The sequence below is a fragment of the Dermacentor albipictus genome, chromosome 4 (assembly GCF_038994185.2).
Source record: "Dermacentor albipictus isolate Rhodes 1998 colony chromosome 4, USDA_Dalb.pri_finalv2, whole genome shotgun sequence".
Classification (NCBI taxonomy): Eukaryota; Metazoa; Arthropoda; class Arachnida; order Ixodida; family Ixodidae; genus Dermacentor; species Dermacentor albipictus.
In genome coordinates, this window is record NC_091824.1 from 142241337 (window position 1) to 142258546 (window position 17210).

General features: G+C 44.7%; 2 protein-coding genes across 3 annotated transcripts in view; one reads left to right on the forward strand and one right to left on the reverse strand.

Moving 5' to 3' along the window:
- Positions 1-17210, reverse strand: part of LOC135915433 (isatin hydrolase-like) — a 358063-nt gene that overhangs the window by 294639 nt on the left and 46214 nt on the right. The window lies entirely within an intron of this gene.
- LOC139059467 (trypsin-1-like) lies at positions 771-10511 on the forward strand. Its single transcript, XM_070537896.1, has 7 exons — positions 771-1016; positions 3254-3339; positions 4429-4517; positions 5417-5498; positions 7889-8081; positions 9484-9653; positions 10285-10511. Exons 1-7 carry the CDS (start codon positions 956-958, stop codon positions 10456-10458), a joined length of 855 nt encoding a protein of 284 aa, XP_070393997.1. The 5' UTR covers positions 771-955; the 3' UTR covers positions 10459-10511.

A 17210-nucleotide genomic window follows, 5' to 3' on the forward strand; every position in this document is an offset into this window, starting at 1 on the left:
AATATTGGAATTCTGAAATAACGAATCGGAGCAATTAGCAACTTGCAGGCCGTGTTCGACTTCCCAAATGTTATTTTTAAAAATATCTTGCAAATATGGTTCGAATACAGCGAGTAGAAGTGGCAACAAGCGTACAAAAAAAGAAAAAAAACGGAAGGGGGGAACCATAAATTTTCAAAAGTGCATGCTCTTTTAAACGTTTGTTGGGACTTTATTCACTACAGTAACCTCATTTCTTTCATTCCTCTCCATCTTACCTGGCGAAGCATGTCAAGCCTGTCACTATAGGTAACCTCTCCAGATACTGTCCAACTTCCTCTCTGCCTCTTCCAAGTTGACCAACAAAGGAAAAAAGTTGTTTCGTGCGCCGTAGAGTAGTTCTAATAATGAATGTATAAACATCTATCTACGAGAGCAGGATGATCGAATGAAGAGGAACGCAGAACAATGTCTGCTATAACTTATAAAACGTTTTGCACCGGGCTCATCATTTATGCTGTTACGCTTCCCTTCCTCACCAACAGTGGTTACGCTGCCGTTACTGTGTGCGACATATCATACCGACATGCATGTGCAAGTAGCACGGGGCAGTATAGTAGAATGCATAGCTTATAGCAAAAACTTGAGAGGAAGAGAGTTTGGATGCCCGCACGAAGCAGCCTTCGACAGCTGGTCGAGACACTTTGTTCATGCCATGAGAAATAAAGAGGTCGTTCACTTTCCCCACCGATAAGGGTACAAGAGGCCTGCCTGCTGCACGCGGTTGATTCCTTGCAAGTTGCAGTTCTCTGTTCACGGAAGTGCCCCTATATTAACGGCCACATACGAATCCCTGAAGCCCAATCTTTTGCAGCGCCACTGGGTTTACTGAAGATCCATTCAAAGCCAGTTTTGTAGACTGTGGCCGGCGTAGAGATTTAAAACTGAATCGAACTTCACCAAATAGCGTTTAAATATGTGTTACCTAACTCCGTTAGCAGCTCTCCTGGTCCTTCTGCACACACAAACCACTCATGGTAAGGACGACAATATTTTCGTTTTACAAAATAATTTGTTTCTTTATGTTGGGTTGTGCTCAATCCCACGTTTAAAAGCAGTCTTTAGATGAGTAAAATTCAACAAAGATACAGGCATCTCCTGCTGCTCGCTGACATTGTTTATCGTTTCAAAACTATCACCTCAGATCGCGCGGCCTCTTAGGAATAGCTTCCTTATGCAGAATGTAATGTAGCCTGAAAGTTCAATTTACATCGGTATATCTCTCGAGATGCACCCGGTGTGAATACCATAGCGCTGTTAAATTCAGCATGCAATACAAGACATTTTTTCGATCCAAAATTACGCACGCCTATGTGAGCTTCACGTACTATATTCAGGTCACCCGCCGTGGTTGCTCAGTGGCTATGGTGTTGGGCTGCTGAGCACGAGGTCGCGGGATCGAATCCCGGCCACGGCGGCCACATTTCGATGGGGGCGAAATGCGAAAACACCCGTGTGCTTAGATTTAGGTGCACGTTAAAGAACCCCAGGTGGTCAAAATTTCCGGAGTCCTCCACTACGGCGTGCCTTATAATCAGAAAGTGGTTTTGGCACGTAAAACCCCAAATGTTATTATTATGAATATATTCGGGTCTCCAAGTTTGTGGGAATTTCTGAACCTTATATGTAATAAAAAGAGTTTTCGATCGCATGTAACGCGCATAAACTGCTTGTCTCCTTGTAGCCACAATACACTGGTACTTCTGTAACATTCGGGCTCATGTTACATGCGGCTTTTAGGGTATTCTTCCAAGCGTGCCTGGAACTTCGTCACCGCATAGAGCAGATCAATGGGCGCTTTTTTTTAAATGCGAAAGCATTATTTGCCCCATTGAGTGAAAATCAGCACTGGTCGGCGTGACCGAAAGAGAGAGAGCGAGAGAGAGAGAGAGAGAGAGAGAGAGAGAACCTGAAGTAATGCTCAGATTGACGTCATATTTCCCAGGGAGCTTCCTGTAAACAAAGTAAGTTAATGACTTTTAAAAGGCAATGTGGTACCTTCCATTTTCGGTGGGAATCGAACCCGAGCCTCCGTTGCGCGAGACGAGCACGCCTCCCCGATACCACGGCGGTTCAATTGTTCTAACTAAGGGTGTGCCTAATGCGTGGTTCACTGCACACGTCACGTCGCAGCCATCTGGCTGACTAAACATGCGGCCTAGTGCGTGCGTCATTGGGCACGTGACGGCGCAACCAATGCGGAGGAGATGACGCTACGCAACGTCACGTCACGTCACGTCACGTCACGTCACGTCACGTCAGGAGCCATGGAGTTCCCATTTGCTGCGACACGAGCGCACCTTGACGAAGGATATGGGGCAAAAGGGAGCACCTGCTGCTTCAGTATAGCGCGCCAGGTGTTGCGTGAGGGAAGAGGGCATCGCCGCTACGCCAAATCTCCCTAGCTCTCGCTCTCGGAATCCTGTGTTATGCGGGCGTAAGGCCAAATCAAAACGCGCCAAGCGTCTCAACCCGCTCGCTTGCTCGCGAGGAGTTAATTACTCGAAGGACCGCTCAGAGGCGTTCAAGTGGAAATAAATGCTTTCGCATTCATAGCTCATAAGAAATGTTCAGGAGTCCTCGAATGTTTTCTTTCTTTTAACGTGTTTTTTTTTGTGAAGAAGCGTGATTTCCAGTCCATTTTTTTAGCAACCTAAGAGTGAGTCAGAAATGTTCAACAGACACCGACACTGACAGTTTCTGAAGCTCACATAGCACCTATTAGATGCCAGCGACCATGCCAAGTAACATGCCATGACAAGTCATGCCATGCCGTGCCATGCCGTGCCATACATGCCATGCCATGCCAAGTCGCCGGTGTCATTGACACCGGCGACTTGAGACGCTAGGTCGCGCGACAATTTGCGAGTGGCGACCAAAAAGTAACTGAATGCGACCAATGCTCACGTCGGCAAGTGTGACCGGCCCGTCACCATCTGCTCACAATTGCATCGCCACGTAAACTAAGTACCAGCGTATACAGACGTCCTGTTCCTGCGCACCTGATTGGTTCAGCAGTTTTGCGAGTGCGGTCGCGGGACTGAAAAATCGAGCAGCGAGCGACTGGCCCTAAATGGTCACCTTTTGAGAAAAATCGACCATTTGTGACCAACTTGGTCGCGCGACCGCTCTCAGTCGCCGGTGTGAATGAACCTTAAGGAGGTTGGTAGCGTACATCGACCCTGTAATCTTATCTTTATTCTTCCTCACGCAGGCGCGGTTCAGTGCGGGGAGAGCCGAACGCCCGGAAGGCGCATCGTAGGTGGTCGCGAGGCTATGCCCGGCGAATTTCCCTGGCAGGTGCGTACTGCCTCCAAAACCGAAGAAACACACACAAAATAAGGAAGCGTAAAATAGAAATAGCAAATAGTAACCCTATACCGTGGTGCTTTGTTAATGTCGAACTATTTTTTGGAGGCAATGTTCAAGGAGGTTTGATATATAAATGTTTTACACTAACATTTATGACGTTTATGACAGTCACAGCGCGTGATGTTTTGCCTCGTAATATGTGATCACTCTATGGCGAGTTCCCTGTCTGCAATATTGCGAAATTCGTATCAGTGGTGCTGGTACTATACGAAGCATACCGTGTTAAAGAAAGAAACAACAAGACAGTAAGAGCTCTGCCTTTGCACTGAGAAGTCTGCTTGTTGGATGCTACTAAATTAACCAAATCATTTTACATGGCTGTGCATATAGCCGACGGTGTTGCGCTCTTTAATGCACCACTGCAGGTACCGTACAGGTGAAGGGTCTTCAGAGTGCGCGGAACGAATTCAGAGTAAAACACTGATGAGGGGAACAGAGAGTCGAGTAAATTGGTGTAAATACCGCGCATGATAGTTTTCAAGAAGTTCTATTGATGCTGTAATACGGACAAGTAGCGTCACAATTTGAGAACTAGGTTAATCGATTGCGCACGCCCAATGAAAGCAACACAGGCGTAGAGCTTTCAGCCACTCGGTAGCAGCTAATTGCATTGACAGCGTAGATCTCTTTATTACTGTCTAATTTTAGGTACAAACTTCACACGGGGAATGTATCAGAAAATGCAATTCCATCATAAAATACTACACATTATTTTCTTTTACAGCAATAGTTATGACATATGCAACATGAATAGCTATTGTGTCCCTAATCAGAGCCGTAACCAGAGCAGAACAGGTGAATACGTTTTCAGAAACGACTTAAACTTGGAGACTCTGAGAAGAGAATTGCATATCAAGATGACTGCTCCGGTCATTTGGACATGCAATTTGAATGTCTGGATGTATATCGATCCTTTTCTTTGGTCGGGAACTCATCTGCTGTCTTGCAGAAAAATGCAATGCTTGAGGCAATCAGACATTGACTGCCAACGCGCTGAATATGAAATTTCTTTGGCAGGTGGCGCTCAGAATTCGGGGATACGTGTTCTGTGGAGGTTCCATCGTTTCGCCGACTGAGGTGGTCACAGCAGCACACTGCGTTCAAGGGTGCGAAATACTAGGTTACTTTCATTTTTCGTGCAACGTGATAAAATCGGGAGCCGTATCATCGCTCCATTTTGACAGCGTCCTTTCTGTCCATATGATTTCTTCCTTAAATTTTTTTACCGTTGGAAATCATGATGCGTTAGCTCACGACGATCACGGGGAGCAAGTATAGCTTCGAGTATCCGTTCAAGTCAATGGTTTGTTTTCAAACTGTCTATAAGAACTATGACTGAAACTGAACTTTACGCTAAAGACAGGACTTTACAATCACGCGTAGCAAATTATCGATGACGAAGGGCAAACTAACAAGAAAAAGAGAGAGAGAGAAAGAACTACCGCAGGCGCGTAAGATGGGACTGTTTTTTGACGCTAAAGCTAAAGGCACCAGTTCATTGCTCGAGATTTCAGATGGCTTGGCTTGTGGTTTCAAAATGTTTTCTAGAGGGACGTCAGCTTATTGGTGCGAGTCCGGACCATGATTAATTACGTGATGAGCGATGGCTTCGGCATACGACTAATGTGCGAAGCAGAATTATGCGTAATACGATGAGTATATATACCATAAGAACTATAGAGGCAGGAGGACTAAATGCACGAAGAAACGTTCGTTACTCTTCCTATCTATCAATTACTTCGCAAAATAGCTTTCGAAGTTCCACGATGGACATTTTACCTTGAAAGGGGGCAAGCGAATGTGAGGCATTCTCTTGACAGATATAGGTGGTGTAGTCTGGTCGCGGCTCCGCTGGCTTACACGTCGCAGTTTGCCTTCTCATGCAAGGACTACGTGTGTAGTATTTCGTGCTGCATGTACTTCGACTGTATTGCTGATCGGAACTTTGTTTTTGTGTAAACTTTGATTTATATAAGAGCTAAAACTACTTCTTTTATGCACGCAGAATGAGTGCGAAGAGGTTGAATGTTCTGGCTGGCACCCTCAAAAGAACTGAACCACTGGACAGTACTGCTCAGGAACGAGGGGTAAGACAGACTTACGTGTCAAACGGCCACGAGTAAAACAAAACAAAAACAAATGTTTGTCTCACGCAGTGGTTACATTTCTGACTTTGTACATTTTTTTAGTAAACCAATGTTACAGCGCTTTGTATATTGTGTCATACATGCACCTCCCTATAACAATCGTAAAAAGTGGGCCTTTAGTGACCTCCTTGAAAACTATTCAGCACAAAAAAGATAGAGACAACACAGAAGCACACACGGTCAGCGTTAACTTGGTGTGCTTGTCTACTCTGCTGTTTTATTTTATTTATTTCTTTTTTTTCTTTTTTGAGTTGGAAAGTGTTTGAGGATGAATCACCATCAACAAGTCTCAATTTCAGTTCTTCTAGCACATGATTTCTTGAAGTACATAATTTTTTTCCTTTTGTATTGCTTTACTACAACTTAACAAAATATGCTCTCGTGTCCTCTTGACGGCACCATGACATGGCTGAGTGGTTTTAAAGAGCAATGCACAGGAATTTAATGCTACAATTTATTTTCAGCTTGTCCACAGGCATTCATGCTATTATGGCAACCAGAGAGTGGTTAGAGCGCGTGAAAGTCCGTGAAGCAATTCTTTGCAACCGTTATGAGCAGCAGTACACTGTCTTTGAATAGCTTCCGGCTCTTTCGCGCGGTCGCTTCGTCGGATCTATTTTCGTCAAAGGTGGCCGACTCCTCGTCTGCTGCACCCCAAATAATAACACTCACGTCTGCAACAGCGAGCAGTCCGAACTACACTTCATCGGTTTTATCTTCTACCCCGACACGCACCATTCTATTAAGGTTCTTCATATGCGGAGGCTTCTTTATTAGTCCCCCTGCCACTAAGTAAAGCAATTCAGGCGACTGATTTCTTGCCTCCGAAATAGTAAAATGTCGAGGGCTGTCACAAGCAACGGCGTGCTAATATATTATTCAGCGAATGAAGAGAGGTCGGCTTGAGCTAGTGTGCCCTAGCGCCTTCCTCTTCACAGGAGGAAGAGGGAAGAGTGGGAGGAAAAGAGGGGATGAGTGGTGGTGAGGACAAATTAAACAGGTGCAAGCAGCCGCAGCCGCAGCACTGAAAATGCCACGGCTTCACTTAGATTTCGTGGAAATGGTCCAGAACATCCTTTAATAAATATTGCCATCTTGGCAAGCAACTGCTGCCGTAAGGAAAATTAACAGCGAGCTGAATCTACATGCAACACATGCAGAGCGCTGACGACCACAGGGCCGTGGTATCCTGTGTTTAGCCCACACTATCGTGGTGTGCTGGGAGCAATCCGAACATCAGAGGCACAACTTCCCGATCAATCTAAAGCTTTGAGCATTTACGAAAGTCCGTGTTCCTTTCTTGTGTATCTCGTGCCTTTTCGAGCTGTCAATAGTTTCAGTTAGGAAAGAACACACATTAACTATAGTAATGGTAGCGATGGTAAGGTTGAAAAAAAATATCAAACATTGCGGTTATTGTAGTTGTCGCCCTCTCGGGCTTCCGCCATTTTTAGTTTCACGTTTACGGTGCTTTGAGGAAGGCAAGGACGAAGAAAGTGCTGCCTATGCTGACGGAGATGTCTGGGAAATGGCTCCAGCTAATGTTTCAGTTTCTTAACCATTCAGCTCATAATTTAAAATCATTTTTCTTAGTATCCTCCTTTCCACAGGGTTTCAGGGCTGAGTGACTTAATTTAATAAATGAAGCAAGTGAATGATGTGCAGGTAAAAGTTCCCAGAAAGCCCGTACGGCTTCAGAGAATTGTTGAAGTTCGAAAAATATGATTTCGTTGCTGTCTTTAGTTCTTTTCTTATTTTTTTGAAAGAAGGCTAACTGACGAAATAAAAAGGTATTCTCGAAAGCCAAGAAGTCCATTAACGTGACTGGGCAAGGCAAATGGTCGCGACTGCAATGCCAACGTTTTGAATTGCTACATGTATTTTCGTATAATCGTCATCGATAAGTTAGATATTTTGCCGTTGTGGTTCGGTAAGTTTTGACAGAGTGCTTCGTGCCGTAGAAGTGTTGATTTCCTACAGACGGACAGTCCTAGTCACGTCCAGTAATATTACGCAGTGAATGATAGTTATCTTGATTCTAGATCTAACAAACTGCACGCACTCCTAAAGCATAATAAACTTATTAATCCTACACGACAGCAGAATTTTTCATTAACAACTAGTTGAACTTACAACGAAGTTTACAAGTATGAAGTGATGAAAAAGAAAAATCAAAGGGACTGTGTTCAAAATTAATCGATAGTGATTTGTTTTGTACAGCGGAAGTAGAGCATACCCAGAATCTATGTTCCTGATATCTGAGGCTTTCACTGACTTTGCCCGTCACTTGTTTCTTGCGCCGCCAACATTTCATACGTGAACCAATGCAGGTAAAAGAAATCATCGTGCACGAGGGCTTCGTAGGCAACGACAAACTAAGCAACGACATTGCCGTGCTGAAGCTGAACGACTCGTTCGACTTCGAAGGCTCAAACGGTTTCGTGGGACCAGTGTGCCTGCCTCAGGAGAATTTCAGAGCTGAGGCACTGCTCACTGTGTCCGGCTACGGCACGTTGTCTGCTGGTGAGGTAATTTCGATGAAGAAATCATAACAAATTGAACATGCTTTTTTTTTTCAGGGCAAACTAAAGTGAACGAATCACTTATGAGTATGTGGTCTTATATCATATCTGTAAGGATAGTCAGGGCAAGTATATGTGAAGCATACCATGATCACAAATTGATACGGGGACAGGAAATGACTGATAAGAACTTGTATTTCACGCAATTGTACACGTGAGTTCGAGGTGTACTCTCTTCGTACTGGTTTCTAAGCATAGAATAGTCCGAAATATACGTTTCGGAGTCTTAGTTATGCCATTGTTACGAATGCAGGCGAACCTTGAAATGGAACAAAGCACTGAAGTCGTTTCCAACTTGTGTGGATCCAATTTAATGCTGATAGTACATTAAATAATGTCGGCGGTATTAGAGATATTACATATTACTCCTATAAGAGTAGTTATGCGGGGTGATAAATTTTAACTTTAAGGAATTTTTAAAAATCACCTGTTGCAGATAACATAATTGTGGTCCTTGAGCATGATTATTCAGAGAGGAAATCGAAACACACATTCAACGAATTAAGATTTTCCTAACTTCCTAATTAATTACATTACGGCACATATGGCAATTTACGAATTGTAGCCGGTGAGTTTGCAAGGCGTATCCACTTGGAATGAATTTTTAAAATGACACCAGTTTGGAGATATGTGCCATTGAACTCGCCACATAAATGCACTGTTGTGCCACTCACATTTTAACAAAATGCTCTTTTATGCAAAGAAGCACACAAGTAACTGCAACTCCCATTTATTTCGTGATAAACATTTGGAAATAACATCTCGAACCTGGTGTTATCCTGGAAATTCATCTCAAGTTGATACCTCTTGAAAACTCAACGGCTACAATTTGTAAATTGCAATATATGCTTTGAAGCCTTTAATTAAGAAGTTCATTATTATGATTTTGTTAATTAGTCGGATATGTGTTTGAATTTCTTGTGCTGGTAATGTCTGCCTCTTCGAGTTACACAAAGGCCGAGAATTATGCCATCTGCCACACACGATTTTTATAATTCCGTAAAACTTAAAAATGATCACCCTGTATAAGCGCAACACCACATTCCCCATATACACCTTGAATATAGCAACAGCGCAAGTAGGCAAATAAATACAGGGGCTGAATTGATTGTTTTTTGTTCCTGTAAGCAATTTACCATTGGTCGAATGCTTTTGCTAATAATTTGTTCAAAGTCAAGATTGGCTGGTACCATCTCATGCGAATAGATCTAGGGTAAGAACATTTAGTGAATACAAGCATATCTTGTTGATAATTTTAAGCTACACCTTTAGAGCACGAACGATTGTGCTAGCAGTGAATGACTGAATGAATTAATAAATCAGTCAATAAATATATATTCAAGGTGGACCACAGGCAGGAAATCTGAGGGCAGTGGCTGTACCCATCGTTTCCGACAGCAAATGCAGCCACATCTACAAGGAGGCCTTCGAAAGCTTTCATGAAGAAAACCCTTTCGACGCTGACACCATGTTCTGTGCCATGGAAGAAGGTGGAGGAAAGGACTCCTGCCAGGTAACGACTGCGAGCCCGGCAATGCACATAGAGGGAACATTGAGAACTACGCTGATCGGTACATACACGGCGGCCACTTTGATGGTTTACCTGAGCTAGGATATTTCATCGCTAATGCAGAAAACATTCAAATGAAAGTTTTCTCAGAAAGCTAATGAATGATAACGCTTACAGAAAAGGGACAGAGGAGCACAAAATGTAAAAAAAAGGAAAGAAAGGCCTTGCCTGCTTTTCTTCGCAGCGGAGAAAAAAATAAAACAAGCCATATATTGGCACAGTCAACGTCAAGGTAGAACTTATAAACGAGAGCAAAAGTTGCCACCACTCGAGAACCGTTAATGTGTGAAATTGCTTCATTGCTTTTCTTCGCGACATTAACCAGAAGATTATTGCCGTTACGCACATGTGAAGATTACTGCACATTCCAGCATTAGTCTGGAGGTGTTTACCATGACAACATTACCTACTGGCCACAATATTGTTACTCTATGTACTCGTGACAATTTTTCAAGGCACATGCTTAGCAGTACTGCCCAGTAGCACCTGCCTAGTAGCACAGGCCAAAGTTAGTACTGTCAAGTACTTGTGCTGTACTAGCCCCCTTCGCGTATATCAACGCTTATCTTCGCAGGGGGACTCCGGAGGCCCCGCTGTGCAACGACGCGGAGGATTGTCCGAGCTGGTGGGTGTGGTCTCGTGGGGTGTGGGATGCGGCCATTCGCGCTACCCTGGAGTCTACACCGAAGTGGCCCGCTACGTGCCCTGGATCCAAAAGCACACGTCGGCCACTAAGAGCAACCACTGACGAGACGTCTACGTGGCACTGCACCGAAGTTCTTGAACAAAACAGCCGGATGGCATCGCATAAAGTAGATCAATAAACAGTTTTTTCAGATATCAGTGGCAGGAATAGCAGGGACATACAAACTGCGGAGTGCGGGATCGATCCTGTGCCCTCTCCTCACTGGTATGGTGCACACAAATACTCTTGGGGCCTGTTCTTCAGATCCTGATGAGAAAGGCGCATCGTCGCTCGTTCTTCACGTACTTCTGTCTACACCATGATTAGGGCTTTTAGCTTTGGCTTTAAGCGCTGAGAACTTGCAGTTTTCATACTGGAGTCGAACAGCTTTGCACCTCGCTTATGGGCAGAGATCTATGGGGCTCAGCTGCTTGTAGGTGCTTACATCTTGAAAGGACGCTGCATGGAGATTTTCATTCTGTTTCACAGTGACTCTTGCGTCTGATTACGCGTGGCTATGCAACGGGATAAGTGCCGCGGCTGTGGGAGAGAGAGAGAGAGAGTAAAAACTTTATTGAATGTTAATAAAATACGGCACGATGGTTGGAGCCCCTATTCTAGGGCCCCACTGGCAAGAGCGGCTCACTGGGCTTCGTCCAGAAGAGCTAACTGGCTCTCCCGACCCTCGTCCGCAAGCCATGCCTCCCACTGCCTATTCCTCATTAGTGTATGTTGGTTTAATATGAAGCTGTCTATGTGCGGAGGCCTCCTGGGGCACTCCCATGTGATGTGTTTTAGTTTGGGTGTGTCTGTGCACCATGGGTACTCGTCAGTGAACCTCGTGGGGTGTATTCTCTGTAGGTGGTGCAGGGTGGGGTATGTATTCGTCTGAATACGACGGCAGTCCCTCTCCTGTTGTCTGTTCAAATCGGAGTGAGGATGTCCAAAACGTCTCCCCTCCTGCCTTTGATGTAGGAGGATGTCACGAGAATTCGGTGCAAGGTCGTCGCTAGGCCATGCCGTTGCTCGGATGTTTAATCCTCGAGCAATACGGTCTGCCATCACGTTTCCTGCCAGTCACTCGTGTGCCGGACACCACACGATAGTGTGGTGCCCCTCTAGTTGAGTGCCTAAAATTTTGATTATTGATTTGGGTGCCGTTCCATGCAGAAACAGGCGGCAAGCCGCTTGTGAGTCGGATAATATGACAGCCGAATTGGTTTGGCGCTCGGCGTCCTGAATGGCCAAGGCGATGGCTGCAGTCTCTGCCACGCATGCCGAGGCGATTTTGAAGGATGCCGTTATGTTGTTGTTGCATGTTGTTGTTGGTCGGACTATGGTGAAAGTGTCTGAGCTGGCTCGACTGGCATCCCTATAAGCCCCGGTCCCATGCCAAAACGTTTGTGAAGAGTCTTTACCCTTCCTCTGCGTCGTTAGGGATGGTACTTGGGTGCATCTTTTTGGGAAATGGGGCCACCGCATTGTGCGATCGAACGTTGCAGTCTATCTGTGCTGTTTCCTCTCCGCAATACTGGGCTCTCAGGGGAAAGCCTAACCTCGCCAATACTTCCCTGCCCTGAGCTGAAGAACAAAGTTGTTCTTTCTGAGCATATAACGTCGCGACTGCGTACTCGTCAAAAGTATTGTGCAGGCCCAGTCCCTCGAATCTCTCTGTGCTAGCGCATTCGGGAAGATCAAGGGCGGCTTTGAAGGCTTTTCTTATTATTGTGTTTGCCTGTATAATCTCTTGGTTTGATAATGCCTGATACGGAAGGGCGTATGTAATTCGGCTAATTACGAATGCGTGAACCAGGCTGACAGTCTCTCCCTCAGTTAGGCCATCTCTGCTTCTTGCCACTCTCCGTATCATTCTGGCCACGTTTCCTGTGACCGCCTTTAGTTTTTGAAGGGTGTGGGATGTTCCAGCGTTCTGCTGTATCCACATCCCCAATATTCTGAGTGTCTCCACTTCACAAATTGGCGTCCCGTCGAGAGTCAGAGTGAGTGGCACCTAGTACTGTCTTGCGTATTTCGCACGCACCCGAATGAATTCCGATTTTTCGGGTGCGCATGCCATGTCCGCCGCCCTCGCGTATTCCACGACTGCGTCTATGGCCTTTTGAAGAGTTTCTTGCTTGTCCCCGAAGGACCCCTGGTGAGCCCAGAACGTGATGTCAACGGCATATATCGCACAGCCGAGATTTGGGTGTTTATCTAGCTCCAGGGCTAGCTTTCTCATCCCTACAATAAATAGCAGTGGAGACAGTATAGATCCCTGAGGGGTACCTCTGTCCGGACAGTTGAAGGTGTCGGACCTCGTGGAGCCTAATCCGATTGTGGCCGTGCGGTCGCTGAGAAACGAGCGCACGTAGTTATAAATTCGCGTTCCGCAGTTCACCGCTTCCAGTCCCTCCAGAATAGTGTGGTGAGAGATGCTGTCGAAGGCCTTTTTGATGTCCAATGCCAGTACAAATTTATCGTCCGACCCTCTGTTGGGGTGCAGCACCTCGTGATTTAGTAGTAGAAAAATGTCCTGCGTCGACGCGTGGAGTCGGACACCGAACATATTGGAGGGAAACATGCTGTTTAGCTCTATGTGGTTCGAGAGCTGGACCTGCACAACCTTTTCAAAGAGTTTCCCCGCGCACGACGTTAGGGAGATGGGTCGAAGGTTGCTGATGTTACGAGGCTTACCTGGTTTGGGAATGAGAACAATTTTTGCTTCCTTCCATTCTTTAGGAAGGACGCCGTCCTCTGTCCAGACCATGTCTTTAAAGAATTTGGTCACGCTCTTTAGCGTGTCGTCACTTTGATTGCGAATCATTGCGTTCGTGACCTGATCTACCCCTGGGGTCGTGTTTTTTCTGAAGGAATGTGCCGCTGCATAAACCTCTTAAAAGGTTATGGGGGCGTCCAGTTCCGGTTGGTCCTGACCTTCGTAAACGGGTTTGGTGGATTGCCCGGTCGGAACGGTTCCTACGTATATCTGTCTAATTTTGTCTATCATGTCAGCTTCCCGACCTTCAAACTCGTTTTCAAGCAGCTTGAGTGTGCGATTCGCGACTGTTTTTGTTCCTCCCGGGTCAATAATACTTCGAAGAATGCGCCATGTTTTCTTTGTAGTCAACGGGCCCCGAAGCGAGTCGCTGAACTGACGCCAATTGCTGTCGCTTAACTTTTGTGCGTATTCGTTAGCTTCCTGCGCTATCTGATCTATCCGTATCCTGAGTTTGCAATTAAGCTTCTGCCTTTTCCATCTTTTTGTGAGGTCTCTCCGGGCTTCCCAGAGATGCAAGAGGTGACGATCCACGGCTGGAGCCTCCGTTGTCGTTTCAATTGTTTTTGTGACCACAGAGTGAATAACTCTGATCCGCTCGGCCCATTCTACTACGTCTGTTATGCTTCCTATTGTTTTCCGTTTTTCACGAAATTTGGTCCAGTCGGATAGCTTTGCCTTGCCAATAGCTCTTCTAATCCTGGCTGTATTAACCGATATGCTTAAGATATAGTGATCGCTTCCCAGGTTTTCACCTAGGTTCGTCCATCGCGTCTCACTTTTGTTGTTGCTGAACGTGAGGTCGGGGAAAGTATCCTAGGACACGCTATTCCCGATTCTCGCTGGGTGATCCGGTTGAGTTAGCTGGAAAAGTCCGTAGCGCTCTACAAAGTCTGCTAACAAGATGCCCTTGGGATTGTCTCTACTGTAGCCCCAGAAGATGATTAGTAGTTGGTGCACAGCGATGATGTAGGTGCAAGTGTGCTCTCATCCTGATGCCCCGCTGGTATACTACAACGCCTTCTTTAAGGGCACTGATCAACCCCTGAAAAAAAGAAAAGGTGTCCACGTATTTAATAAATTATAGATACCCCCCCCCCCCCCTCAGGAAATCGCCGTGGTCTATAGCGTTTATTTTTCGAGATTTTTTGGTTTCGTTGGGTATGACCCAACCTTACATAACGGTTCTATCGAAAAGTAGGGCGATGGTCGAGCTGTAGGTATGTATCGATTTATACCGGTGCACAAATGGTGGCACCAGGCGTTGAACTCATGTCCTGCTGCAGCCTAGACGAATACGTGGCTGCGGCATTGGTTCAAAGACCAATGGCTGCGGCATTGGTTCCAGTCCTGTGGAGTCTCCGCAGTTTGCAGATTACTTGACTATGCGCATAAGTTCCCCACCACAACAGCATAAAAGATACCGCTTCCCCGGCACACACAAACGCACCCGCAAGCGCATGTCATATTTTGACACGTTTGCAAGATATACGACACAAACTATAGTTGGATATCTTGAAGAAAAATTATAGTTTGGTTGCATTTGATTGTGGTTAACTACATAAAGTTAAAGACGATACACCGTGAAGGAAACGCTTTATTTTGCTGAATTCGTTTTAATGAGAAGCAGCGAGGACGCGCATCGAGGCTTCGCAGTTAGTTTTTATAGGCATGGTGTTTTACAATATGCTCAAGGAACAGTTGTATAGGTTAGAAGCAGCCTGCTATGCTGATGCGGTAATGGGAATTGGAAATGCAGGCACACAATGAGCTGATTCAACTACGGCTGAGTAGACAAAATGTTGGAGCTGTACGAATTTCGAGCAGTCATGGACAAATGAAACACAAGTAAGAAATGACGAAGTAGATCACCTTTCGCAAATATTGACTCAAAAGGACGATGTCACACTGCTACGTATACGGTTGCAAAAGATGGCATAAGCCTCATACGAATTGTACAAGCCGTAATTATGCTGATATTACACGTGCTGGTGAAATAACAAACAGAAGAACGCATTATAGCTAGTTTGCTCGTACTTAAGTTGACCATGGCTGTACATGCAAAAGAACGAAAGTCCCCGTTTCATCCTGTTTAAGGAAGGCGAAGAGGTCTCGGGGCTCATCGGCGGCTTCGGACTGAAATATCGAGCGAACAACAGTGCCATGTGTGTCCTTCAATTAAAACAATATATGTGCGCAGATGAAACGTTCGGCCATGCTTGCTAATATTTACGTACAGGCCGCTCGTGCTACCAGACTTTCTTAGGAGGGAGCAGAAGAAATTCGCAAATATGGCGGCGGGAATGTCGAACGGTCAGTCGCGCGACAATTTCGAGTGCATTCGCAGGCTTCTTTCACACACGGAAAAACACTGTTGTGTAGCACGTATTGAGCAACGGAAAGCAGTATCGGGAGTTCTTCATGTGGCTCTACAATTTTTCTCGTTGACACTTTTCATCTAATTATAACATTTGAGAGGTTGGTTGATTAATTAATTAAGGCTAATTATGTAGTTACGCGGAATGCAGAAAACAATCTCGGCATCTCCAAGCGACAGCAAACAACATTACCTGGGTTCTGTTCAGCTGCGTGACATTTGCATATTTTGAAATCTTGGCACATCTCCTCAGTTGGGACACCCCATATATTGGTGCTTCCAATAACAGTGAAGTTTCTTTCCTTCTATTAGTTTGTGCTTCCGTTCTATCCTGCTAAACGAAATGATAGAATAATTTCTGGTGCTATATTATTTAAACAGCCTATCATGATTTGGTTGCACATTAAAATATCCCAGGCGAAGAAATTGATCTGGAGCCTCCCAGATCAACATTTATCATATTTACTCTGTTGCTTTGGAAGAGTAACTATAACCCATTGGAATAGCCCATAATTTAATTTATTTTAATTGAAACAGCTCCAATATGCAAGAAATGAGTATTCTATGGAATATTGGAATGGAATAAGGGATTTATTTCTCCTGTTTACAACAGACAGGAAGCAGAAGCTAAAGGCCGTGTGACCTGACAAAGGCTTCTGCTCCTGCAACAATTCGGCACGCAGGCCGTACGCAGCATACAAATCATATAAATATACGCATCTGGCGAGAGCATAAACTCGTTAACCTCCCTACCTTTCCTTCTCCACTTTTTCCTTCCTTCCTTCCATATAGGTGTACGGAAATCAACTGGAGTGTCGTGACACATAATAATATTTTCGTAAAAAATAAAGAAAAAAAACATACCTTCAAGAAATACACTTAAGGTACATTTTCAGGTATTTTGTTCCAAACTATAACTATAACCCGAAAACAAATGAAAGAGAGGATTGACAATTTACACTACGGTTGTAATCAGACAAACTCAATATTGCTCGCAACGAGAAAGGTTTTATACGATTTATTCGAACCTTCCACAATTTCATTATGAAAATTACGTAGGCGATTTAGCAGTGTAGGCACCTGGTAACTAACTAGTTGTTTTCCGTAATTGGTTCTTATTTTGGGTGTTATTATTATGTTGCCGTAAGCTGTAATGCAGATTGGTGGGTACATTCAGGATATACTGTGATTTGTATTGTTTAATTAATTGCATCAACTTATAGTAATATACCTGATTTGCCTTTAACATAGAATGTTTTATAAAAGATGGCTTGATTCTAAAGTTTTGTACAAGGCCACGATATCTCTTGAATGCACGTAAGACTCTTTTTTGCAGTACTATCAAGTAGTGCCCCAAATTAATATGCAATAGGTTAATAGGTTAAAGTGCGTAAAACAAGAAATGTTGCAACCACGGAGGAATCAGGATGCGCAGTCTATATAAGCAACCGACAGTTTTACTTAGTTCCATAGCAATTTGGTCGACGTACGTGTTCCAGGCCGAATCTTCCTGGAACCACACTCCGAGAAATTTCTGACATTTTACCTGTTCTATCGTCCTATCTAAAAAAAGAATAGCTATATTGCACTTATGTGGTTTGTTGGTAGGAGCAACGATCATATATCTTGCTTTAGAAGAATTCATTTGTAACTTATTCTGTT

Excerpts from the sequence above, each read along its gene's own strand:
- LOC139059467 (XM_070537896.1), top strand. The coding sequence starts at position 956 with ATGTGTTACCTAACTCCGTTAGCAGCTCTCCTGGTCCTTCTGCACACA. Across the intron at positions 4,518-5,416 it reads GCAGCACACTGCGTTCAAGG|AATGAGTGCGAAGAGGTTGA; the intron begins GTGCGAAATACT and ends TTATGCACGCAG. Across the intron at positions 9,654-10,284 it reads GAGGAAAGGACTCCTGCCAG|GGGGACTCCGGAGGCCCCGC; the intron begins GTAACGACTGCG and ends TTATCTTCGCAG.